The sequence below is a fragment of the Notolepis coatsorum genome (assembly GCF_963971535.1).
Source record: "Notolepis coatsorum genome assembly, chromosome: 2".
Lineage (NCBI taxonomy): Eukaryota > Metazoa > Chordata > Actinopteri > Aulopiformes > Paralepididae > Notolepis > Notolepis coatsorum.
The window spans coordinates 177,504,783-177,530,796 of record NC_140166.1 but is presented as its reverse complement, the minus strand read 5'-3'; the positions used below and the strand labels follow the sequence as shown (position 1 = coordinate 177,530,796).

Genomic DNA, 26,014 nt, shown 5'->3' with positions numbered 1-26,014 from the left:
TATCCATCAGTGGAGCTCGCTCACGCTGATCCCTCTTGCGTTTCTTTTTAATTGCCCATCTATGAGATTATCTCCCAGTGCATTCAAATCATAACAGCATGAAAGGCAGGTCCGGACAAAAAAGAAAAAGGCTTTATTGAATTCCTTCATAGAAACACTCTCCAATCAGCTCTTTTGTTAAAATCAAGCAGGTGCTATAAAAACAAGTCATTGTACTTGTGTAATGGATGGTACCGCGAAGCGCAGTCACAAAGGACTTCAGATGTTGTGAAGTGACCCGGGTGAGTAGCGGTGCTATGGGTTAAACTCACTCTCATTCTCAAAAGACACATAGACACGTTACAAAGCAGTGAGTTCACTTCTTGGTATAACGGTCTGTGCTGTTGCCCGCGGCGTGGGAGACCACGGGTTCGAAACTCCCTCGGGGCATCGAAGTTTAAGGTGACAATGTCACAACCGTTACACTTGTACCTTCAAAGAGTTGGCCTACTGTATAAAAGCTTCATGTTCTTATCCCGTTAATTCCCCTCCTAAAATATTATGAAATTGAAGTCGGAGTAAAAACAAATATATATATATATTCAGGACTCCCTGGAAGAAGAGATCTTGTATCTCAATGGGACATTCCTGGATAAATAAAGGATAAATAAAAAATATATAATAAGATATTTGCACTAGAAAAACAATGGAGGATGAAATCAAAATCATGTGGCTGAGTAGCAGACTCACAATCCTATCAGCACTTTATGTTATTCTATGTTGAGTCAGGTCTCTGGAATACAGATGTATCTTATGGACAGCCTTGTCACTGCAGTCTTCCAGCAGACATAATGCTCTGTTGTAAACTATTTGTAGTCTGGGGGCGTTCTCCGCTGCCATGGGGTCACCGTACTTGGCATCGTCTTGTCATAAGAGATGACAGAGGAGTGCTGTGCAGAAAGCACACAGGCACACGCCTGACACTGTTAAAGCCACATCGCTGGCCTGCCGGAGTCTATGCATGCCCTTCGATATGGCGAGCCATACACTGGCCGTCCTGGAGATGCCATCTTCCCTCCTTGTGTCGTCATCTTGCATTCCATTCCGATTGGCACCAGCTTGATTGACAGCCAATGTCCCCGTCCTCATCGCCGCTGAATAATGATTGGGATTCCTTTGTTCCACGTAAATTGGCAGATGCTCTGAAGATGAAAAGAGGCAATTATCATTGATAAATGTCAGGCAAATCATTTACACCTTTTGTATTAAACCAAGGGTGTTTTTAAATGGCAAGCAATTTAAAAGACCAGTAGGCTATAACAACAACAACAAATATTTTAAAATTGGTGATTAAATATATCAGTATCAATCAGAGAGATGCAGTAAACTAATATCTGGGGAAATCATACCACCTTGTGGAAAATACATGTAAATGCTGTAATAGACAGGTATGGATGCATGCTGTGAAGTTAATTATGTATCCATGATTTCAGAAGAACAGAGACTGACTTACCAAGACAGATTTCCATCAGCACAATAACCATAGTGATGATGAGGAGAGAGGCATATGCCTGTAAAACAAAAACGATCAAAGTTATTAATAGATGATCACATTTCCCATTTTATAATAGCTATTTACTGAATTAATGAATGAATGACTTTATTTGACAATATAAAAAAATAAACATGTGACAGAAAGCACAGTCAGGATATACTGCCAAGGATGAAACACAAAAAAGCTCAGAGCTTATTTCCATTGTGGTCCTTGTAGGGGGGTAGGGGAGTGTGATGCTTAGACATGCATCATACAAAACATGATATCACAACACATCACATATACCATTTAACATTTATATACATAACAGACTCATACAACATGCAAGGGTGCCTTAAGATACAAGAGATACAAGAGTTTTATTTGTCACGGCATACAGGTATACAGTGAAATGCGGGGGGTCTCGCCCACAACGATGTGCAATAGTACAAGTAATAATAATAAGAGTCCAACCAATAGAGTGCAATAAACAAGTAAACAAAGTAGGCATATCGGTATAGAGCATGGTAGGACATGCTAGGTCCTGTGGCAGTGCAGTACACTGTTAGCTACGGATGAGGCATTGGGTCTTTATGTACACTGCTATACAATGCTATATTATACGATCTCAAGCTATACTATTCTTAAAGTGATCTTTCCTTCTGTAAAGTGTCCATAGTGTGAGCGTGTGCAGCATGAGTGAGTGTGTGCTCATGTTAAAGTGGCTGCTAGTGTGTGAGCGTGTACAGTGTGTGTGTTGTGTGTGTGCTCATGTGTGCTTGTGCGTGGAGAGTTCAGTGTTCAAGGCTCTGATGGCCTGGGGGAAGAAGCTGAGCCTAAGTCTCTCTGTCCTCGTTACTGGTGCTCGCAGGCGTTTGCCTGACCGCAGCAGCGTGAACAGGCTGTTGTTGGGGTGGTGAGGGTCTTTCATAATCCTGCAGGCTCTGGATTTGCACCTCTTGTTGTATAGGACCTGCAGGGTTGGTAGTGCAATACCCGTGGTACGCTCGGCTGAGCGCACCACTCTCTGTAGGGCCTTCTTGTCCTGTGCCGTGCTGTTGCCATACCAGGCAGTGATGTTTCCAGTCAAGATGCTCTCTACAACTCTGGAGTAGAAGGACTGGAGTATCTTCCCAGATACTCTGAACTTCCTTAACTGTCTCAGGTGGTAGAGGTGCTGCTTCGCCTTTTTTACGACTGAGTCTATGTGTGTTGTCCATGTCAGGTCCTCTGAGATGTGCAGGACCCCCAGGTACTTGAAGCTGCTCACCCTGTCCACGGTAGCCCCGTTTATCCTCAGTGGTGTGTGTGTCTCCTGCTGTCTCCTCCTAAAATCCACGATCAGCTCCTTGGTTTTACCAATGTTCAGGAGCAAGCTGTTGTCCTGGCACCAGCGTTCCAGTACCTCAACCTCCTCCCGGTAGGCCTTCTCATCGTTGTCCGAGATCAGCCCCACCACCACTGTGTCGTCCGCAAACTTCACTATGGAGTTGGAGCTGAACTTGGCCACACAGTTGTGTGTGTATAGTGAGTACAGCAGGGGGCTCAGAACACAGCCCTGGGGGGTCCCGATGCTCAGGGTGATGGTGTTGGAGGTCTGACCCCCCACCCTGACCGCCTGGGGCCTTTCACTCAGAAAGTCCAGTATCCAGGCGCTCAGAGCGGAGCTCAGACCCAGCTCGATCAGCTTGTCCACCAGTCTGGTGGGGACTATGGTGTTGAACGCTGAGCTGTAGTCAATGAACAACAGTCTCACATAGCCCCCCTTCTGGCGGTCAAGGTGAGAGAGGGTGCTGTGCAGTACTTGGGAGACCGCATTGTCAGTGGACCTGTTTGGCCTGTATACAAATTGCATAGGGTCCATATCACTGGGGAGGGAGGCACAAATGTGATCCTTGACCAGCCTCTCGAAACATTTCATGGCCACAGAGGTGAGTGCCACCGGTCTGTAGTCGTTGAGACATGTTGGGGAGGGTTTATTTGGTACAGGGATGATGGTAGACATCTTGAAGCAGGCAGGGACCACTGACTCCGCCAGGGATCGATTAAATATGGCGGTGAACACAGGGGCTAGCTGGTTAGCACAGGACTTAAGTATGCGTCCTGTTATTCCATCTGGGCCAGCAGCTTTTCTGGTGTTCACCTGCATAAATGCTCTTCTCACACTGTGTACCGACAACGAGAGAGCGTCCCCGCCCCCCCCCCCGCAGTTGCCCCCCCCCTCCACAACAGCCAGCGTGCCAGTGACGTCACTAGCCGTTGAGCTAGCAGCGCCACTGTCTACACCAAACCGAGCGTAGAAAGAGTTGAGTTTGTCCACGAGAGAGGCGTCGTCGCTCCCCATTGAGGGGGCGCTGACTTTGTAGTCAGTTATTGTCCTCAGTCCCCGCCATAAGCCTCTTGTGTCGTTTTGTGCCATTTGTGTCTCCAATTTATCAGCATATGTCCGTTTTGCAAGTTTTACAGCCTTGCGCAGAGTATAGACTGTAGCCTTGTACTCCATGTTTCCTGACTCTCTGCCCAGGTTGTAGGCAGTGGTGCGGGATTTCAGAGCTGCTCTGATATAGTACTATCTACCCACGGTTTCTGGTTAGGGAAGACCCGCACCTTTTTAGTGGGGATAATACTATCAGCCAGTGTTGTAATCAGTGGCGGCTCTGCCACTAGGGGCGCAAGGGCGCCGCCCCCCCTTCAGGCCCTGCCTGGTTATATGAGAGTAGAACAAGAAAAAGTATCTTTTTGTTTTTTGTTTTATAGCCCTATAAATAATATAAACATGTTTAAAATGAATAATATTTACTCATTTTAAGTATGTTTGTATTTCCAATGCACAATATAACGTTATTATCGCAATTAAAAAACACTCGTTTTCCAGAGCAGGAAGTGACATCACGTTTTTTTTATTTTTTTTATTTTTTCGTATTTCTCGGCCCGGGCTATACGCGATAGCGCTCTGAGTGCGCGTCACAGTTTGATCGCTGTATCCGTCACAGCCAATCAGTGCATAACGCGTTGTGCGTTGAAATATGACTATTATGTTGGAATCCGGGCGCGATTTGAAGCGGTCTAGCCAGTAGCGTCAAGAATATCTGTAGCCGCATTTCGCGGAGACGCTCTCTGATTGGCCGACGCCAGTATTTTTTTCCGTAGCAGAATTTCACAGAGACGATCTCTGATTGGCCGAATCCAATTTCTAATGTTCCAATTCTAGGTTATTCCTAGGTTGGTCGGTGGAGATAGTTGTGTTGTTGTGAGAATGATGCAGGCAGCTGTTTGTCTTAGACGAGCGTGCCGTGACTGCAAGTTCTTTAGACTGTTAAGCTTAGGCACTCTTTCAAAGTTGGTTAAGGTTAGAGTTTGTCTTAGAGCATGGCGATAGAACGCCAGGTAGTTTGCAGTCTGTTCGAGCGGAAATGGACAAAGGAATGTACTTGTGTTGTGCTAACGAGCTAACACTTGGCTAACAAGCTATATGGCGGATGCAGTCTGGAGACAGACTATAGTGGACAGTGGTCTGGAATACATCATCAGTGGATTATACACGTTTATCAAGCTCTCCTGCCCTGGACGTTTCAACTAAACAGTGAGTCTCTCTCTCTCTCTCTCTCTCTCTCTCTCTCTCTCTCTCTCTCTCTCTCTCTCTCTCTCTCTCTCTCTCTCTCTCTCTCTCTCTCTCTCTCTCTCTCTCTCTCTCTCTCTGTGGTTAACGTTAACGTTTGTAAATAGTTTTTTTTAGGAGCAGTACTGTTAGGCTACTGCTGGCCATTCATGAAGCGAGACATTGCTGATTGTTTATTTATTTTATAACACAAGACTATGACTACCAACTGCCTAGCCAGCCGTGTATCAATCTTGGATGCAATAATAACGTTACCACACTGACTATGTCGATGGCTCATTGATTTAACTACTGCAGCTCTCTCGGATTGAAAATACGTGGATTATGGCTTGTTCAATATCGTCTATGTTTGAATGAATGAATGAATGAGAACTTTATTAACAGATTGCAGAATGGGTACAATACAGTACGGCTCAATACACACAATTGTTAAGGGGATGCAGACCAGAGAAAGACGTTTGTCTTGTTTACATCAGGGTCCCAGATTTTCGATTCATATCGATAGTTTAATAGCTAGCCTTGGCTCGTTTAACAATATGCAAAATATGTGTACAGCCCTGTACTCATACTGAAGTTATTCTTGGTATATAATAGGTCTGATTGTGTAACGAATCGATTCCACGTCGCGCTTTGTGTGAGAGAGAGAAGGAGAGAGGGAGAGATCTGCCTGTGTTTGGAGACGGGGCGAGTTTTGTTTCTAACTTTTCTATTTATATATTGTGTTTCAAGTTGTGAATTAGAGTCTAGACTATACTTTATTTGACTGGTTGTGTGTTGTTGTAGTAACAGCTGAGCGACTCGTTCATAAGAGCCGATTCATTGCCGTGAGCGTGAGTCGAATCGCTCACGTCTTGCCATGAGTCTGTTGCGTGGTACTGTACTGTACATGTTTGCAAAATGTTTGGTATAGCGCCCCTAGTGGCGAAGTACCCACCGGCCGCCACTGGTTGTAATGAAGCATACAAGGCTGTCCGCGAACTCGCTGACGTCACTGGCACTTCCTTGAAACATATCCCAGTCGACGTCCTCGAGAGCGTCCTGAAGCGTGGTCTCTGATTGGTCGGTAAATTTTTTTGTAAGCGGGATAGAGGATAATAGAGTCATGATCCGATGTGCTTGTAGCCCCCGCCAGTGGTGGAGCCGGTACAGCCTTGTAGCCGGCTCTGAACGGGGTGTAGCAGTGATCGAGTGTGTTTCCTCCTCTGGTGGAGCAGGCGATGTGTTGAAAAAAGGACGGCATCACTTAAGCTTATGTGTCTAGGTATAGTCCCTTTTGAGCCATGTTTTCATTGTTATGAGTGCTTGATGAATTCAATTAATAATATGAATAATAATAACAATAATAATAACAATAACAATTATGATGATTATTATTTTAATAATAATAATAATAATAATAATAATAATAATTATTATTATTATTATTATTATTATTATTATTATTATTATTATTATTATTATTATTATTATTATTATTATTATTATTATTATTATTATTATTATTATTATTATTATTATTATTATTATTATTATTATTATTATTATTATTATTATTATTATTATTATTATTATTATCAAATATGGGCTCAGCACAGCCAACCCATACCATTGCATCTAAACTAGATTCCTATGCATGTACTCACACTATGGCCAATGGATAATTACATCATTATAATTTGTATTGGTAAAATGTGACAATACATTTAATTGATTTTCCCCTCCTTGGGCAATCTCTCAAACACATAGGATATGTTTCAGCATACAACATAATACCCCAGGAAGGGAACATGGCAATGTTCAGTATCTTCAAATGACCCATCTCAAGCCCTGCCCTCTTTTCTGGGTCAATTTCTCTGTTACCACAAACTAGATATTGCCTAACGTCATACCAAGGAGAGCAGTGCATAGTTCCCAGTGATTTTCTGCCAGGCTTTGCGCATCTGGATCTTGAGCAGAGCTAAAGAACATGGCATCACAGCTTCCTCATTCTCCATCTCTATACATCTGTAGAAACAAAAACAATCACAGTTACAATCGCATCCTTTATCGGGCTACACATTGTGACTTCCAGCTGCCAGATTGTTAGTCATCCTCCTGCTCAGCAGGCACTGCCAAGACATTGCCAGGATAATTATGGAGTGATTAAAACTCCACGTGAATCCTTTGATCACTAGTTCCTTTCTCTAGTATCAGCCATATGCGCACAATTATCTGCTTATTATTCATTCGTGAAAGCGATGCCAGTTGTGGATGAAGAAAGCAAGTACTGTACCTTCTTAAGATGTTCTCCACCAGAACGTCCAGCTCATCGTGAGGCGATACATTAAACAGGCCTCGGACATTCGATGGGAAAACGTGGCCTTCTTGCGCCAAAACCACCAAGTTGTACATGCCCTGTGTGAGACAGCAGGGAGAACACCATACGACTTTACCGCTGAGTCTGGCCTCTGAATAATAACATTGTACCGTTCTGTTTGTTGTGTGTTTATTACAGCGGGCTTAGACCAGAGGAAGGTTAATTAGGTTTATCACGGCAGCAGTGGGTGGTGAGATTACGGCCCTGAGTAAATCTGTCACCTGAGGGCTGCCTGCGAGAGCTGCTCTGCTGTACATCGATACAGCCTGGCCGAGCGAGGAGAACGAGTCTCTGCGCCTGTCGGACGAGTAGTAGTAGTGGTCTCCCATTTTCAGTAGACCTTTAAAAAAGAAAATTATGTAAAACTGTAAGAAATAATCTGACAGACATAGGAAATGAGGGGATAGAGTATGATGAGACTCACCAGAGGGGTGAGGATCATAGTTCAGCACAGAGTGGTTGTGATATCTCCACTGACACTCCCAGCTCAGTTTGAACTCCTGCGAGAAAGAGAGGGAGAGAGTCGAATGAGGTGGAACAGAGGGTTTTTTAGCAATGATGAAGGTCACAGAGTTGACTGTAATCATTTCTGTCTGGCGCGGTTTCAGGGCGTCCAGTGTGACCTGGTGCGTGCGCAATCTGTTCGCTGGGTCGATGGAACGTCAAACTGCAATTATCGGACTAACTTCAGAATGCTATCCCGGCAATGTGTTTGGGATCAGATTGAAGGAGCAGGCGGCAGCTGTACGCCTCCCTAATAAAGCGCTACGCAATACGCCTTTCTGCCACATGCTTCACCTCCTTCCAAGGCGCACGGAGATGCAGTAAAGTCTAAAACTAAAAGAGATCACAAAACTCCAGCTGTAGTATAGAACAACTTCATTTGTTAAGAGCTAACAAGGTCTAACAGATAAAGGTGTTATATATACGACACGTGTCGCTGGAGTTTTGACCTCTTGAGCATTTTCATTGGGGACAGAGACACACAGAAGAAGACACACCTCACATAAATGAGCGGCGTTGTTCTGGGCCACTCCCAGACCCGTTTCTGCAGCCAATATATACTTAACAAGAGCGGCATTCCTGTGAAGATAAAGCACAGGGCTGTTGACACAAATCCACACAGACATAAAGTGGTTATATATAGGCCTAATCTAATCTAAAAGGGCAATCTAGTATGGGTACATACGGCTCCGGCACAACACATTTAAAAAATTATAATTTTCTGCATGATTGATAGATGTCCTGATACAAAGGATTAACACTGGAGTAAAAACAGAACTAGGTTACTGGTATATTGATTCCGACTTAAAAATGGCTTGTGAAAATTCTAAAAAGCTCATTATCCATCAACAAATCAAACTCTATCTACATGGTCCAAACTATTGGGGCTTTAAGGGGATAGTTTGGATTTTTGGACATTAAGATATATGAAATACCTGCCAGTAGTGTAGTCGATGCAAAGCTATTACTGTAGCTTACAGAGTCCCATGGTCTGTTCATGGAACCCGTTCTGGCCGGGTTCCAAGAAAACCGGAAAGCAAGGGACGGCATGAAAGCAAAAGGTTTTAATCCACACCACAACATGCAGGCAAAAGTGTGACCCAGTTCCAACACAAAACCACAGTCCTGCAGCTTTTCAGATTCTGATATCACTTGGCACCATTTTGTTTCTTGAAAAAAAGCCAATGTATTATTACGTCCTGGAGCCGGTTCACAGGTAACACAGTAGCAGCCGTTTCAAAATACTGGAGGACTGTGGTTGTGTGTCTGAAATGGGTAACCCTTTGCCTGCATGTTGTGGTGTGGATTGAAACTTTTTTGATTTTGTGACCCCCGAATCCCTGTTTGCTTCCCGCCTTAAAGCTTCCCAGTTCACTTGGAAGCTGGCCAGAACTCTGACCACTCGGTAAGTAGCCAATAGCTTTGCATCGACTACACTACTGAGTAGTATAGTATTTCATACAACTTAATCTGAACCAAAAATCTGAACTATCCATTTAAAGTCAGTAAAGTTTCTAGGAAGAACGTTTACAGGAGGACCAGTGAGAAGGAATATAGATGAATGGCCTTACCTAGAGCCCTGGAGGTAGGCTTGGAGGGCTTCTCTGATCATGTATCCTAGGTGGCCATTGCGCTCACAGATTCTTTTTAGCATTCTATATGGCAGGTATAAAAGGTGGTTAATAAAATAATATGGAAGTTCATTATTAAATGTTAGCATTGAAGTGGCAGATTTTGTAACAATACTGTAACATGACCTAGAATTGTTTCCAAGTTGAGGTCATTCTGAAAATAGCCATTTGCAAGACCTTTGTTTGACCACAACAGGTTCACCTACAAAATCAGCATCACGAGACATTGCTAAGCAGGGTGTCTTTATATCAGACTATGATGCCAGAGGCACTTATTTTTAGATATGCAAATGCACGGTTCTGTCCTTGAAGCATCCACCGTCGTTGAATCAGACGACACTTTGCATTAAACTGTATCTTATTACGAATGACTCCTTCAACAAATGTATCAGAAATAAAAATACAAAATACTTGTAGGAAGGGATGTATTTAGTATTTTCAAAAATATGCATAGTTTTAGACAGAGATTAATTTTGAATGAATGAATGATTTATTTCTGAACACCCATGAAAACACATAATTCTACAAATTCTTTACACCATGTAAAAAATTAACTATAAACTGTGTTTTAGTGCTCATATGGTATGGTATATGTGGCATTGTATAGGTTTTGATTTGATAACCATGGATTCCACTGGTCTGAGAAGAATACAGCCTATGGGCCTGTGTCGACCGGGGACGTTTTATGAGTTGTCAGCTCCTTTCTGTCATTCATTTCTATGCTACAGACGCGACAGGCGCGGTCCTTTTCCCAGCGCCGCGCCTCGCGTTTTAGCACTCTCGGCCCGTCTTGAAAAAAACGTTCCCGGTCGACACGGGCCCTTAGACTTTGTGTCCACAGCGGAAGTTTTTTTCAAGGCGGACCGCTTTGAAAAGCAAAAAAAAAAGCTCAGAGCGTTTTCCTGAGTTTCGCGACTGCCGCGGCTCCACTTGCTCGATGTTGATTGGTCGGTCGAAAAAAGTTACCTTGATGAGTGCGCTCCTCTCCAAAAGTTGAACTAGTTTCAACTTTAGGCGCTGGGAGCGCTCCGCCCAAAAACGCTGGCCGCCGAGAGTGCTAAAACGCGAGGCGCGGCGCTGGGAAAAGGACCGCGCCTGTCGCGTCTGTAGCATAGAAATGAATGACAGAAAGGAGCTGACAACTCATAAAACGTCCCCGGTCGACACGGGCCCTTATACTCCTAATGATTGCATTAGCCTATTATGACAGTATCCAACTATCCCAGTAAATGGTAAAGCACAACTTGTGCCTCACATTCACCCACACACCAACAGCCTGTTTTTATAGATTCTTCTTATATATGTATATGCATTTCTTATATCCCATCTTGAGAGGAAATATTTAGGCATTTTCTAAATAAAAATAAAATAAGAAATGTGTCTTCAGAAGTATCTCGTTACAAATCACACAATGATTTTGCAATGGCTGCAAAATACGAATTACCTCAAAGTAATTAAATACAAATTTCAAATGGTCATGAAAATACTGCCCCATCATCTCTGAGACGCAAACTGCCCCGTAACGATCAATCACCAGGTCAATGAAAAGCTCTCACCTCACAGCCCTCTCCGCGTCCTGAGGCACTCCCTCCAGGTTTCCCGTGGACAGGTACCACGCTGCCTGCACTGCTGCATTAACATGACCGAAGCCAGACGCCTTCTCAAAGTACCAGAATGCAGCAGTCTGCGGACCATACAGCAGAACGACATGCTTGATGGTGTCATGTCAGTGAAAACAACTTCAATACGTTTTTTAAATGTTGACAGAGTGAGGGGGCCTCAAACCTCATTCGACTGTGGATCGTGTTATGTCAGTGAAATAACTTCAATTACGTTCTTAAATGTTGACAGAGTGAGGGGGCCTCAAACCTCATTCGACTGCGGATTGTCTGGGTGCTCCCCATTCAGGTGGTAAATTCCCAGGTTAAACATGCCGTCACCACTCCCGTTGAGTGTGGCTCGTTCAAAGTATTTCACCGCGGTTTTGTGGTCTCGTAATTTTGTGGCGTGATACCATCCTAAGCCATTCAAGGCACGTGATGAGCCCTAAAGAAAGGAGATTGATACAGTCATTCATAGCAGAGACACATGCTGTATACATAGACTTGTTTTCTTTACATCGTGGAGTTGTACCATCGATGCAGCTTTCTCTAGTAGTTCGAGCCCAAGGGTCCTATTCTTCTTCACACCCTGGCCCTGCAAGAATCAACATCAATCCATCGACAACAACAACAACAAACACACGGTCTCAAAGGGATCGTTTAATGGATGGGTAGCTCAGGTTTTAAACTCGCCTGTCTGATTTACCATGAGCTGCCTGGGAGTCATTTCAGTCTGTGAGGATAACAATAATAAAGTTTGTTGTTGAGGTATTGGGAGAGGAGATTGTGAATACTAATGCAATGGTAGCGAAGGTCAATGGGACTAGAAATATTTCTCTGAAAGATCCTAGTTTTGTCTCTCTTCAAAGTAAATTATGCAATGTAACAGTTGATAAACTTGTTTAGCTGTGTGTGATTTTTTTTTATTGTTTGCTTATGAGAACATGCTGACAACAATCATTTAAAAACACACAATAAAAACCCTGATGCGGGGGCATCTGGATAGTGTAGAGGTCTAAGCACTCGCCTACCACCGCAGTCTACACCCTCCCCAGACCATTAGTAGTGTTAGTATAGCCAATGACCAGGAAATGAATTGGCATTATGACAAAATTGAGGGATTTTAGAAAGGCAAAAAAAAAGTATTAACCCTCTGGGACCGATGAAAGCGTTGACGCCAACTAGATCCCTGTTCGGCCTGGCAGTTTACGGCAGAGGGACAACATTTTTGCATGGGCTTGTCCCTATGCCCCATGTGGTAAATCGACGGTAGTATCATTCCGCAAGTCCTCAGGGAGTATATAAAACCCCCCTGAAAATTTTTTGTGTCTTTTGCCGAAATCCCCAGAGCCAGCGGTCATGCAACAAAATCCTCCCCAGCAAATTAGGTCCTGCGCGCAGTTTGAAACGACGGTGTAAGTACTGTTTATAGGCAATTGTTGGCCATAGTATAGCATTTGTTCAGTTTACGACAGTCTATAGTGTTTGTGAAAGGTTTTTCCAGAGATTTTGGTAATATTTTCCACCAGGAAATCGATGCTTGCTTGAGCTCACGCGGCACGCTGACGCTGTTTGCAGAGGCACAATTGACATATTTATTTAGCGAATGCAATGTTTTCAAATAGCCACATTGATGTATTTAGTTTATTCATTACTGGGTCATTTTCTATATATAATATAATTCATTTTCTTGGCCCAGAATGGACGATGAATGTGACTGGGTCGCTGCGGCCCGCATGGCCCAGAGATGAAATTTCCAGCCGGCAGGCCTGTATTAGCTGAACTAGCTCCCATGCTAGCGCAGGCTAACAACAAGCCAAACACCCAGAAATTGAGACCAACCCCCTCCCGTGTGAGATGCGTGCAGAGAGGCAGAGGGCATAGAGGAAGACAAGGCTCTAGGAAGAGAACGGGATAAGTTTGAATACAAATTTTAACACACACATTAAATAATTTTATGAATAATTTCTAATATGTAAAAAAAATATATATATATTTAATTATATTTAGTTTCACTAATTCATTCATAACTTTTGAACAATAGATGCTATTTCTAATCTGTCAGCTGTTCTATATTGCCAACAAGATTGTCTACATTCCATACAAAATTCTAACAAAATGTCACCAAGTAAGGAAAGTGCTTGAAAATATTTTATATCATTGGAAAGCCATAGCTTGTCAGAAACCGATGCAAGTTCATGTTCAGGGATTTTCTAAATGGGCCTGCAGTAGTAGGAATTAAGGTAAACAATTATGTCTTCATACAGTACCTTTATCAATAAGATGGAGTAATCATACATGGCTATGGGGTCGTCATTCTGCAAAGCACTCCTCTCAAACCACTTCACCGCATTGGCCACGTCTTTCGAGACTCCATTTTGTCCCCAGAAAAGAATTCTGGCCAGAGTCTTCTAAAGATAGAAGGGTTATAGATCGTATAGCTTTACGCTCTGCTCTATTGGAACTCTCCCTTTATCCATTCCAACAATGAAAAACTTTCTCCACATGTACACACCTATTTACCTCCGCCTGGCCACACCCACATCCGCTCCTATATAAGCGGGGTCGTGGCCACACAATCACCTCCTTCCCTACTTTCACCACCGAAAGTGTATACACCACTTTAAGTCTAGTCCGCAGTGCTCCAGGCACAGGTCGAGTTCTGCTCTTGGGGCCTGTTGCCTGTATTGAGGGATCAACCTCCTTGAGGGTTGTCTCCCGGCACGCCGACTGGCCCTGCAGTCTTGTGGGGGGGTAGCCTCTTGAGGAGAGTGCTTCAGAGCGGCGTGCCAAGGGGGGAAGGGCCTGCTCTTGATTTGGGCCCTGTCTGATACGCTGGCGATGTGGGGGGTGGTGTCACCAGTGACCGTCTGGTGGGGTCTCGATGCCGCGGCCTTGTTGGCCTCACCAGGTGGCTTTTTTCAGGGGGTCCTAGTCCTCAGGTTGTCCTAGGGCTGGGACCTCCTCCGTGCTCCGCTGCTGCAGCCTTGCCACGGGGTTGAGTTCTTGATCTTCGACCCCGTGATGTTGGGGGCTGTGACAGGTTTTTTTTGGCTTCCCGTCCGTTCCCTGGTGGCATGTGGGATGCACGCCCGAGTGGTCGCGGGTCCTTCTGAATGAAGGTAAGTCCCACGGTCTGCTCACCCTGTGCGTTTGAGGTGCTAAACCCTCTTCGCACAGTCGGATCCGATCTCCCTCCCGTCCTCCACTAGGGAGGGCCGGGGGGCTCGGGTCCACCCCGGTTCTGATGGTTGTAGGGGGCCTCAGCGGGTACATCTGTCGAGCTTTTCGCTCTGCTCAGCTCCTGTGTTCCAATAGAGCAGAGCGTAAAGCTATACGATCTATAACGTAAGGTTATCCTATAACCCTAGTTATATGAGTATAGCGAGCGCTCTGCTCTGACTCACTGAGGACCCCATGGTCTTCACCTTCGGTGGTGAAAGACTTGGGAAGGAGCTGATTGTGCCACGACCCCGCTTATATAGGAGCGGATGTGGGTGTAGCCAGGCGGAGGTAAATAGGTGTGTACATGTGGAGAACGTTTTTCATTGTTGGAATGGATAAAGGGATAGTTCCAATAGAGCAGAGCACTCGCTATACTCATATAAGTAGGGTTATAGGATAACCTTATGTTTTTTTGTCTCAAGCCAATTCTAGACCAATGCAGCTTATCTCAGAAGAGAATCGATCCATGATAAAAAAAAAAAATTATCCAAGGCAACTAAGTAGCAACAAAGGTGCGTATGGATTTCTTAATACAAGGAAAGATGTTCATACCTGAGATTCTACATCACCACTTTCAGCCTGGAGTTTCAAAAACTGGAAGACGTCACCCTCCTCATGCATCAGGCCATTCAAATCCTCCTGATTGCTTAGATGGATGTGTTCGGTTGGCAGTTGCTTTAAGGAAGATATGGTGAAATGACAAGTCAGTAGAAACGATTTAGTTAACAAAAGATCAAATAAGAACAGAGTCACCATACGTGTGAATGTACCTGACTTTCCAGCACCCGGTCAATATCATTACCACTCTGTGCTCCAACGTTGGCATAGTAACTATACCCCATGTCAAAGTCTTTTGGGAAGCCATCGATTCCTTGTGTGTGTTTGTAACCCACGTGCATGAGCGCCAAGCGGTCATCGCCCGACGCGCCGATCAAACTATAGACGTGACCCTGAAAAACAAGGAGCGGTCGAAATTCACTCTGTGATCATTACAGAGATGACATTACCAGTGGAAAGGTAGAAGCGTTAGTTCTCTATACCCATTGTTGGTCTGCTGGGTCGCCCAGGCCAGCTAGGTGGGTAGCGGCTAGCAGGAGGGATGCTCTGTGGTCACCAAAACAGGAGGAGACCTTCAGTAGAGCCACTGGGGTGGAGTTGAATTGGACCTCTGTGCCATCTATCTTGAACATTGCGACAGCCTGCTTAAACAAGCTCCTTCCAAGGCGTCTAACGATTTTCTTGCCCCAAGATGCTGAAGATACGATAAGATAAGATAAGATGATCCTTTATTAATCCCCTTGGGGAAATTCGGGTGTCAAAGCAGGGGGGGGGGGGGGGGGGTACAGGGTGGGAGATACATAGCTTCACAGTCCTATACAGTCCAGTATCTATATACACAATAGATACACTATAAAATATAAATACAAATACAATATAATATAAAAAAGTACAAAACACAAGATAGTCCAGTAATAAGAGTCCAGTGATATGATATGAGTAGAGTCCAGTGATATGAGTTCTCTAGTGCAAAATACTAGACAAGAGTTGGTTGTAAGTAACTGAGTAGCGTTAATTACCATTACTTATGTAATACCTTTATAAAATACATTTATACACCCATTATACATTAGACTATACACCGATTTGTACAATGTTATTCAGATGCGATACCCCGTCTGAAGTCCACTTCTCGTGATTTCAAGTAGCTGAAAAGGGCGCTGTATCTAAGTTGTGTTTCCCAGGTCCACGCCTGTCCACAGATGCCCTGCCTGAACTTTCCCCACAATCGTATGTAGTGAGGGCCACATAGACCTGAAAAAAGAAAAAGAAAAAAGACGATTTTCCAGCATGTCTTCCGCCATACACATAATGGTTCAGAGTACGCACATCAGACTTCACAAATACAAGGTTGGCCATCAACACACTGACAGCTGCATAAGTGCTGCAGGTAACAGCTGCTGAGCAGGCTGATTAAAACAATATTTCACCTTCGTACGAGACTAAGTGACTCTCCGTCAGTCCCTGAAGAAGAGCTGCAGTAAATCCTTTTATTTTCTCGCACTCCTGATGGGTTTTATCCAGATGCTCTAATGTCTTCTCAGGGTAGAGAGGGTTTTTCACCTGTGGACATGATGACGATATGGTAATGCAGCCATCAACGTTTCAAACTTTCTTTTTTCAAGGACACACATTTTCAGTAAATATTCTTAGGACCCAAATGTGATTTGGTAGTTTAGGCAAAAAAAATTATAAAAGTGTATACAAGTTTTTGGGGGGCTTTTTTCCTCCTATCCCCCAATTTAATCGTTATGTCAATACCCTCCTGGTCGTTGTCCTACTGTCGGTCTGGGGAGGGTGTAGACTACCACCGGCTTCCCACGCACAAACGCCAATTGTGTTCATAGGGACGACCGATCAAGCCGGATGTATCGCTGACACCGGGGTTTGAACCATGGGTATCTGCGCTGTGCATCCCGGCTACTAGACTACGCCGTTCTATTCAGCATGCTGTGATTTTTCAAGAGACTTCATAATACTTTCAGAGAATAATTTGGGGACCCATTTTAATCTTCCCAAAACCCACATTGTGAAAAACACTGCAGTACAGTACAGTACATTATTTGATGAATATTTGGCTCATGATTGAAAAATAAATAACAAAAAAGGTTTTACCTCGTCAGTTCCAAAACGATAATATTTGATTGTCCCAAAATACCCATGGATGCCTTGCATGTACTTGCTTCCTCCAATCACAAAGTATCCACTACTATCATCATGGTGGATATCACTCTGAAATCTAAAAGATATTATTTGAGATATTAATATAACTCAAAACCTTTAAACCAATAATCATGATCATTGTGGTGAGAACTTGAAGTCATATCAAAACATCCCTAAAGGCAAATTCAAGTAAATTCACTGTAGGGATTTCATTTTCCGGAATAGATTATTGCCAAATGACCTGTGGTGGAAATCATCAGCACCACATGTTCTTGAGTGGCGATGTGTAAGAAAGAGGTGCACAGGGTCCTCTTAATTAATGAAAATGTGTTCTTTCTTCACAGAAAATTAGCCAAGGCCAATAAGTCTTAGGTTGAGAAAATTATTTGTTACAGTTGTTTGTGAACAGTGAAAACATGGTCCCCACAGACTCAAACACCACACAAGAAGGACTAATTTGAAAGATCCTGAATCGAGAATCATTAAAAAGATAACAAAGAAGATATCTTACTCATAGATATGTCTATGTTTCGTATTGTCCCGCATTATGTCCAGAGTCACCTAAAAGTCAGATAAGATGAAGTTTGAGTGACAGACAGATATACTGAACAACTCTAAATTGCATTACACCCTGCAATTGTCTGGAATACCTGAGTGGCAAAAGAAACGTTAACAGTATCTTGCAGCCATTCCAAAACAAACAGAAGTTTGAGTGATAAATATATCTAGTCAGATGTGAGCAACTCTGAATTGCATTACACCTTGCAATCATTTGGAATACCTGAATGGAAAGGAAACTTAAGGCGCACATAATCTCACACACACATCCAAAACACATTTGTGCACATTCATTTAGTTTGACAGTTATATAATTACAGCTCCATTAAATGATGTAGATGAAAAAAATAGCAATACCTTGTCTTAGGGACTGCTACCTTATCATTTCATGGAGCTGTAATTAACACAGCACAAGGATTCAATGTCCCCGATGACATCGCTGGTGACCATATTCAAACTCATTTACTCTCAATAACGGTCAAACTGAATGAATGTGTGAACTGTTTTTAGATGCATGTAAGATTATATGCAACATTTATCAGCATTGCTTTTTACATTGCTTTAACAGTATCTTGCAGCCATTCCTAAAAGGAAATCAAACAGAAGTTTGAGTGCCAGACAGATATACCTAGTCAGCTGTGAGCAACTCCGAATTGCATTACACCCTCCCTGCAAGCGCTTGGAATACCTGAGTGGGGAAAGAAACTTAGAGGTATCTTTCTGTTACGGTTCCACCTACACAATCCTCTCTGCCTCCGTCACACACCTCTGTGTCTGTCTCTAACCCCGTGTCTGTCCCATACACTCCCTGCACTTCGGCGCGTGCTCGTAGGTGAAAATCATCTCGCTGATGGATGGAGACTCCGCACCTGCCTGCTAATCACCACACCACCCTACAAGACACCAGGATCTCCATGCATGAGCGTCAGATCTTCATTTTAAGATGGCTTGGCAAGTATCTTTGATATTCCTTCCCGTGAATATGTTATGTCGTTTCTATGTTAACTCTATTCCTGTTGTGTTTTCGTGTGTATCCTCCCATTCCGTGATTTTTTGACGTCTCATGTTTTTGTAATTGTGTTTTTCCTGTGTGCCTGCCTTCGTTCAGCTGTGAAGACCTTTTTTTTTTTTTTTAAACAGGGCTTTTAACTCATTGAGCGCCAAAAATGAGATATCCCGTTTCTGACAGCCAACGCTTGAGCGCCAATAACGAGATATCTCGTTTTTCGTTCCTTTTTCCTTTTTTTATTATTATTATTCTAAACACTCGTGTGGGCCTTTGTGAGTGTGCCTGAGACCTCTGGCTACGTTATAATTGCAATGACGATCGAATCCTGACAGGTGGCAGTATCGCCTACCTTTTGAACTGCATGGGCCAGTTTAGTGTGGGGCCGCCCCACGCCGCAGCGAGAGCACCCAAAGCACTAGGGAGCGAGCAGCAGTGAGCAAACTACAGCGAACTAACGTTCGACAATGGCGATCGCCTAGAGCAAACTATTGGATATTATGAAGAAGAAGACAAAGCGGATGATATGGATGATGATTATGGATGATAAGGTGCGTTTTCACCAGACTATATTCTATACTAATACTATAGTCAAACCGGCCGATGAGGAAACCTATTCGGCTCCGTGGTATAGTCTGGCCCAAGCACTCCGATGCACAACTGCAATGCAATGGCGAGCGAACTATTGGAGATTATGAAGAAGAAGACAATACGATCACACTTATGGATGATAACATACTCGTTTTCACCGGACTACATTGGACTCAGCACTTCTGGTAAATCATAAAAATACTACATGCTTTTGTAACAATAGCAGCGTCGGAAATCGTGTTTACCTTTTTTTTAAGGTGTATTTTTAGTGTTTTTCTAGCTTTATTGGTCAGACATGACCGACAGAGGAGAGGGAGAACGGGAGAAGATGTGGGGGAGGACATGCAGCAAATCCGTCCGGGAGCGGGAGGCGAACCCGGGTAGGCCGCGTAGGTCTGCGAGGCAGTATGCGGTGCGCCACTCGGGCGCCCCGGTCATGTTTACCTTTGACCTGGAAATAATATAGGTTTCAGGCGAGCAGCCGCGAGATTTGCAAAACCTATATCTCACGATCCATGAAAACCAGCCTGGATTATTGTGAAATGATTTTTTTGTGTGGGATAGCGCACAAATGTAGGTATGTAGAAATAAACAGTTTTGTCCCTGTTGGCGTATAAATAATGCCTGTCAAATGAGCCATATTATTGTCTCCATAGCTATAATATAGAATATACGATGGGCCCGCAAACTTCGTGAAAATGGTCAATAACGCTGGCACCAGGGAGTAAAGATGGAAAAACAGCGTGGCAGTCAATAAGTTAAGGTGATGAAATCACTGCGCCCAGGCAGCAGTGGTTCGGCAAACAATTCTTCCGAGTATATATCTGCTTAGAAAACGAAAACGAAAATGTCAAATTCTTTATTTTTAATTCTCCATGTGGTAAATACACAGGTCACAACATGTTTACACAAAAGTTTTGGAGTTGTATTTGGAGTGTATTTCGTGACTGTTGGGAACTAGGCTACATTGGCACACCTACTTCCAGTGAATGACGCTAAGCTAGGCTAACGGTTCGGCTGTTCCCTAAGCCTAATGCATGCGCAGAGAAGAAAAGGGTATGTATCTGCTTGTCTAACTCCAGGGTAGATTGCAAATAAGCACATTTCCCAAAAAGTTGGCATGTTCTTTTAAGTATATTTTATTTAAAAAAAATTATTTTAGAATGAGTATTATTATTCCCTTTTAATAATAATACCGTTTTATCATTCTCTTTTTATTGCAATTCCTTCTTTTCTTTTCATCTTATCCTATGTTCTCATTGTGTGTTATTTTTTATGTTTTTGTCATGTATGATCTTTGTCTATTCTTGAAGCACATTTCTATGCCTGTCATATGAAATGTGCTATATCAAATAGACCTGACTAATTTGACTATAGCATGAAAAGGTGGGAAGGTTTAATGCTCCTCTTTATCCAACCCCCCCCCCCCCCCCATGACGTACACACTACAGTTCTGTACCTTGGTTCCCAGTATGGAACAGTCTAGTCTAATCCATGTCCGCAATGGCAGCGCTACACGGGTCAGGAACGCTGCATCTCCTCCAGCTGTCAAACGCACTTGGATCACGATATCCCCTAAAAACAAAAAGATTACGACACTCATAATATACTGTAGGCCCACATTATCTCTCCCCACATGACACAAACGCATGCCTGTGTATTAATATCATAACACCAATTCGTGTTCCACAAGTTCACAGAATGCATACTGTACCAACACCACTCAGAATAATCAAATGACCCTTTCAATCTAATTCCTTCAACCGGTGCGTATGCACGTTGGTACACCTCACCTGCGTCTGTGAGCTGCATCAGAGGGCCGCCATATTTGTTGTCCCTATCAAAATGATGGATGATCCCGCAAAGGCTGCTGTCACACCTCTTCAGCAGGTAGACCCACACGGACACAGCCATGCTGAGAACCAAGCAGCAAAAAAACACTGTTTCTGAAAAATTACTCCGGCAACTGAAGCGTAACGTTGACTTTATTATCAGTTTAGAATCTGCTGAAAATGACTGACCTCTTTTCATCAACCACAAATTAGGTGTTTATGCTCTGCTAAAAGAGGCTTCAAGAAGTGTATGAAGTTGTCTATAATGATGAAGATGTCAAAAATAGAATTTAAACTGGCAGAAGAAACAGAATCACTGACCTGTGTTCAAAACTGCTGAATACAAACTTCTCTGACTTGAATCTAAAACATTCAAATGTACGGTGAATGGTATTCCTATTGCTTCTTTGTAGCCATGTGTGAAACACTGTATACCAATGTCATCTACTTTGTGCCTCAAGTAAACAACGAGACTTACACTACATGATTTAATGAAGCATTTGGGGAAACCCAACAGGATTTTCGATTGTGTTTCAAACCCTGGAAAACAAGTGCCAACTAAACTAACTATAGATACGGTTGGTGTGATAAGATGGAAGTGAGAGTCAGACCTGGGCTGCTTCGAGGCCTGAATACGGGCTCTCTCCAGGTCTCTGTTCTTGAAAGGCTGGAGCCTTCGGACCAGTCCAAACCACTCGCCAGTACATGCTAGGGGGAATTTCAGCATATCGACTGTGCCTAGATGCATAAATAAATTTAAAAAAAAGGAAAAAAAAAAATTAATACAGTATTAAGTGAGACAAATCGTCTTATAATTGAATGCCTCAGTGAATAAGAAGAGGCCCTCTTTGAGTGTTGGAAAAAAACAATCGTTTTCATGCTTCTATTAATATTCTGAAGCCTCTCATCCGTGTTCATGTTGGAAACAGCGCAGTATGCAATGTGAAAACATGACATGTGTGATTGAAGCCTGACCTGACTCGTCTGGACACTGATAGATCCTGTCTCTGGTCAGCTGCCACATTAGTTCACCAGCCCATGACGAGCTCTGAGTGGGAGGTTTAGCCAGGCGCTCGGAGAGAGGCACAGTCTGCAGCAATTTACAAGTCCTCACGGTGGCTCCCTGGTAAGTACTGGGTTTATAGCCATTATCGAGGTGGTCCAGCCAGGCACGGAGCGTTGCATTCTGGGTGTCCAATGTGTTCCTGTTGAATAAGTCTCGTCTGTAGACAACGGATGGGGGATACCTGAGTTGTACCCGGTGCGTCCTGGGGACATGCAGGTGTCTGCGTCTGGTCCATTTCCTCACAAAGACCATCACTTCCGTCCTCCTCGGCGCAGGCACCACCACCACCTCCACCGCTAGCCGACATGGCCTGGAGCACTGGTAGCGCACATAAACCACTGAGCCATCGATCACGTGGTCGGGGGCCGAGTCGAACGCTACAAAATTGCCGTGCAAGCTTTCATCAGTCAGAGATGAGGTGGTTGATGTGGTGTGAGAGCTATATGTCAGCGTGTGAGACACACATTGTCCCTGGGTGAAATGAAAGGGAGAAATTTTAAATCAAATCAGAGAGTGTACAGAATGTAAGAAATGGACGCCCCAAAGCAGATCTTCGATTTAATGTTCCCCAGTATTTCAGTGATGTAGGAAGCGGTCTCATCTTTGAAGCATTAACCTCTGAAGGTTAAGCTAAAGGGGACGGTGGTCCATGTATGCTTGCTGCCTTTAAAAGGTGCAATTTTGCTTCTTTTACACGGTGGCTGGCTTGGTTTTATATTCAAACCCATTTTCTTCAAAGCAACTGGTAAGTGTATGTCCTTGATTTTTCAGAGTAACACACACACGATACTGGCATCATGTAGTGGAGTAAAAGTTCTACCCATACTGCATATCTCAAACAGCTTTTTTCAAATAAGGCAAGATGTGTTGTCCTGTACTGAACCCAGGCCCTATTCAAACATTGTCTGACATGATGTTGACTAGTACTGAACCCAGGCCCTATTCAAACATTGCCGGACATGATGTTGACTAGTACTGAACCCAGGCCCTATTCAAACATTGTCTGACATGATCTCTGGACTAGTACTGACCAGAATTACACTGATCGCTTTCGAGAAACGTAGCACTGCTGCATCCTCAAACACAATCCAATTTCCTAAATAGGATCGAAGCTCACAGTATAAACCAGATTTGTCTCCATATCTCCTACTGAGGAAATGGTTGGCAAGGAGGCAATTTCCACCCTACATTGTAAAGCGCTTTGAGTGTCTAGAAAGTCTAGAGTGTCTAATTATTATTATTATACAGTATACATCATTATCAAAAGGTTTTAATGAGTTTCATAGGCAGTGTAGAATTGGACAACTTAGATAGCACAAGGCGTGAGACTCAATATAATGTTTGATACAATGTAGCCTATGGTTTTACAACCATTTCCTCATGCTTATAGCCTGTACCAACATTGTGCCAGACAGCCTGGGTTAAAAAAGAGTTAACCCGTCCTTTAAGTGATAGTCTCTCGCTCAGACACATCTTATCTTATCACGTTTAGTAGCTGTAAATCCCATTTGCATTATCATTAAAAAGCAGATTTAAATGTTTTTGTATTTTACAGTAATAACATTACCTACAGTACATTATCCCTGTAGGCAGGGTTATCATTTCCACACACAAGATGTAATAAGAATTCCTTACCATCAACATTGCAATGACATATCCACACATTTTAGAGAGTAGAGCTTTCATTTTCAAATTGGTATGTTATTCTGTTGAATGTCCGTCTTCGTACGTCTTAGGATTCCCTCAAAAACATAAGTACAAGTTCCTAATCAATCCATTGGGGTGGGAAAATAGAATATAGTTGAAAATAATGTTGCCTCTCGAAGACAGTGGACGAGACTTCTCTCCACCGTTTGGTGACAGGTGGAGCTTTTGAAAGCATGTGGATTTACCTGCATTTCTGGTGCTGCCAGGCGCCAGCATTGGACAGCTGATTCATTACAATGACACGTTTTAGCAACTGACACGTTTCAGCCTAAAGGCCTTTACTAGGGAAGAGAACATGGACACAGACAGATGTCAGGTGTCATTTGAAGGTGCATGTGACCTGAGCAGGGTGCAGGAGTATGAGGAGAGTTGGCACAATGTGGCCTAACAAAATAAACAAGCTTTAGGCCAAACTGTACAAAGGATCGGTGGTATGTTCCCTCCATGTGATAGATGGCCTGCGTCATATCTGACCTGTAATTGTATCTGTATAAGATTGATTTAGTTTATGATTTGATTGAAGCTCAATCTGTGCATCAAAGCATCAGAGCCTGGCTTAATTTCATCATCCCACGCTTAGTTGTCGTCTTGCAGGTATCCTGTTTCTCCTATACCCCTCTCTAAACTTTGAAGACATCCTATCTGTGCGGGAAACCCGATCCCGAGTAATTACCCACGACTCATTCGTTTTTATGTGTCCAGACCAAGGTACAGTACCGACAACCGGGACTGTGCTGTCCTTATGCTCTTAGACCTCAGTGCAGCTTTCGATACAATAGACCATGTTATCCTCATTGACCGTCTTCACCAGGCAGTTGGTGTCAGTGGCACAGCCCTATCATGGTTCACCTCCTACCTCAGTGATAGAAGCTTCTCCGTTAACATCAGAAACTGCTCCTCCCCCTCTGCCTCTCTCTCTTGCGGGGTTCCACAAGGCTCCATCCTTGGCCCTATCCTATTCTCCCTATACATGCTGCCCCTTGGTCTGATCATTAAAAAACACAACATTTCCTTCCATTTTTATGCTGACGACACTCAGGTCTATCTCCCCATGAAACCCAACAATATAAACAATCTTGACAGTCTTCGTTCCTGCCTAGACGACATCAAATGCTGGATGGCACACAATTTTCTACAGCTCAATCAGTCAAAATGTGAAATCCTCCTTTTCGGCCCTCCGAACCAAACCAGTGTCATTGCCAGCAGCCTGGGTAACCTGTCTCCCCTAGTCAAGCCCTTTGTTAAAAACCTGGGCGTGCTCTTTGACCCCGAGTTTTCCTTCAATAGGCAGGTAAACTCGGTGGTGAAGGGGTGCTTTTTCCAGCTCCGGTCCATAGCCAAGATCAAGGCCATTCTCTCCCCCTCAGACCTGGAAAGAGTAATTCACGCCTTCATATCCTCACGTTTAGACTACTGTAACTCCCTGTACCTGGGGCTAAATAAATCCACCATAGCCCGTCTACAACTCCCCCAAAACGCTGCCGCTAGACTGCTCACAGGTACCCGGAAGAGAGCTCACATCACCCCTGTACTTGCCTCCCTCCACTGGCTTCCGGTGTGCTTTAGAATGGACTTCAAGGTCCTTTTATTGGTTTATAAAGCCCTAAATGGTAAGGCCCCTGCTTACCTAGCAGACCTCCTCACCCCCTATTATATATACCAACGCCAGGGCCCTCAGATTGGCTGATAAGGGTCTCCTAACCACCCGTAGGTCTAACTTCAAGTCTAGGGGGGGACGTGCTTTTGCGGTCGCAGCCCCTGACCTCTGGAACAGCATCCCCATGTCCATTAAATCTGCCCCCTCCATCGAGTCTTTTAAATCAAAACTCAAAACCCACCTATATCGCCTGGCCTTCCCTGACTCACTTTGACAATTTTATTTTTCTGTTTATTTGATACTTTTCTTTGTACATAGCTTAGCTATGGCTGATATGCTGATTTAGGCCTCGGTATTGTCATGTGGGAGTTGCCTCACCATCTTTTCAGGTATATAAAGCAGCTGTACATGCACCCCATCTCACTCACTAAAGTAACAGTTTGATAATTTAGTTTAGTTTATTTAGGATCCCCATTAGTTGTTACCA

The 26,014-nt window shown here is 43.6% G+C and overlaps 1 protein-coding gene across 2 annotated transcripts; it reads right to left on the bottom strand.

Moving 5' to 3' along the window:
• Window positions 1–110: 110 nt before the first annotated feature.
• On the bottom strand, window positions 111–24,072 carry LOC311222825 (protein sel-1 homolog 3). 2 transcript variants are annotated; one of them, XM_084307456.1, is made up of 24 exons: window positions 23,859–24,072; window positions 22,133–22,694; window positions 21,769–21,895; window positions 21,119–21,240; window positions 20,785–20,900; window positions 17,682–17,731; window positions 17,123–17,246; window positions 16,438–16,570; window positions 16,121–16,261; window positions 15,490–15,701; window positions 15,220–15,399; window positions 15,002–15,124; window positions 13,495–13,635; window positions 11,757–11,819; window positions 11,493–11,669; window positions 11,180–11,307; window positions 9,564–9,647; window positions 8,490–8,571; window positions 7,913–7,988; window positions 7,710–7,828; window positions 7,405–7,526; window positions 7,022–7,136; window positions 1,493–1,550; window positions 111–1,181 (listed from the first exon to the last, which is right to left on the bottom strand). In XM_084307456.1, exons 1-24 carry the CDS (start codon window positions 23,907–23,909, stop codon window positions 907–909), a joined length of 3,381 nt encoding a protein of 1,126 aa, XP_084163582.1. In that variant the 5' UTR covers window positions 23,910–24,072; the 3' UTR covers window positions 111–906. The 2 variants fall into 2 exon arrangements, with proteins under 2 accessions (XP_084163582.1, XP_084163583.1); XM_084307457.1 differs by lacking the exon at window positions 13,495–13,635.
• Window positions 24,073–26,014: the final 1,942 nt, after the last annotated feature.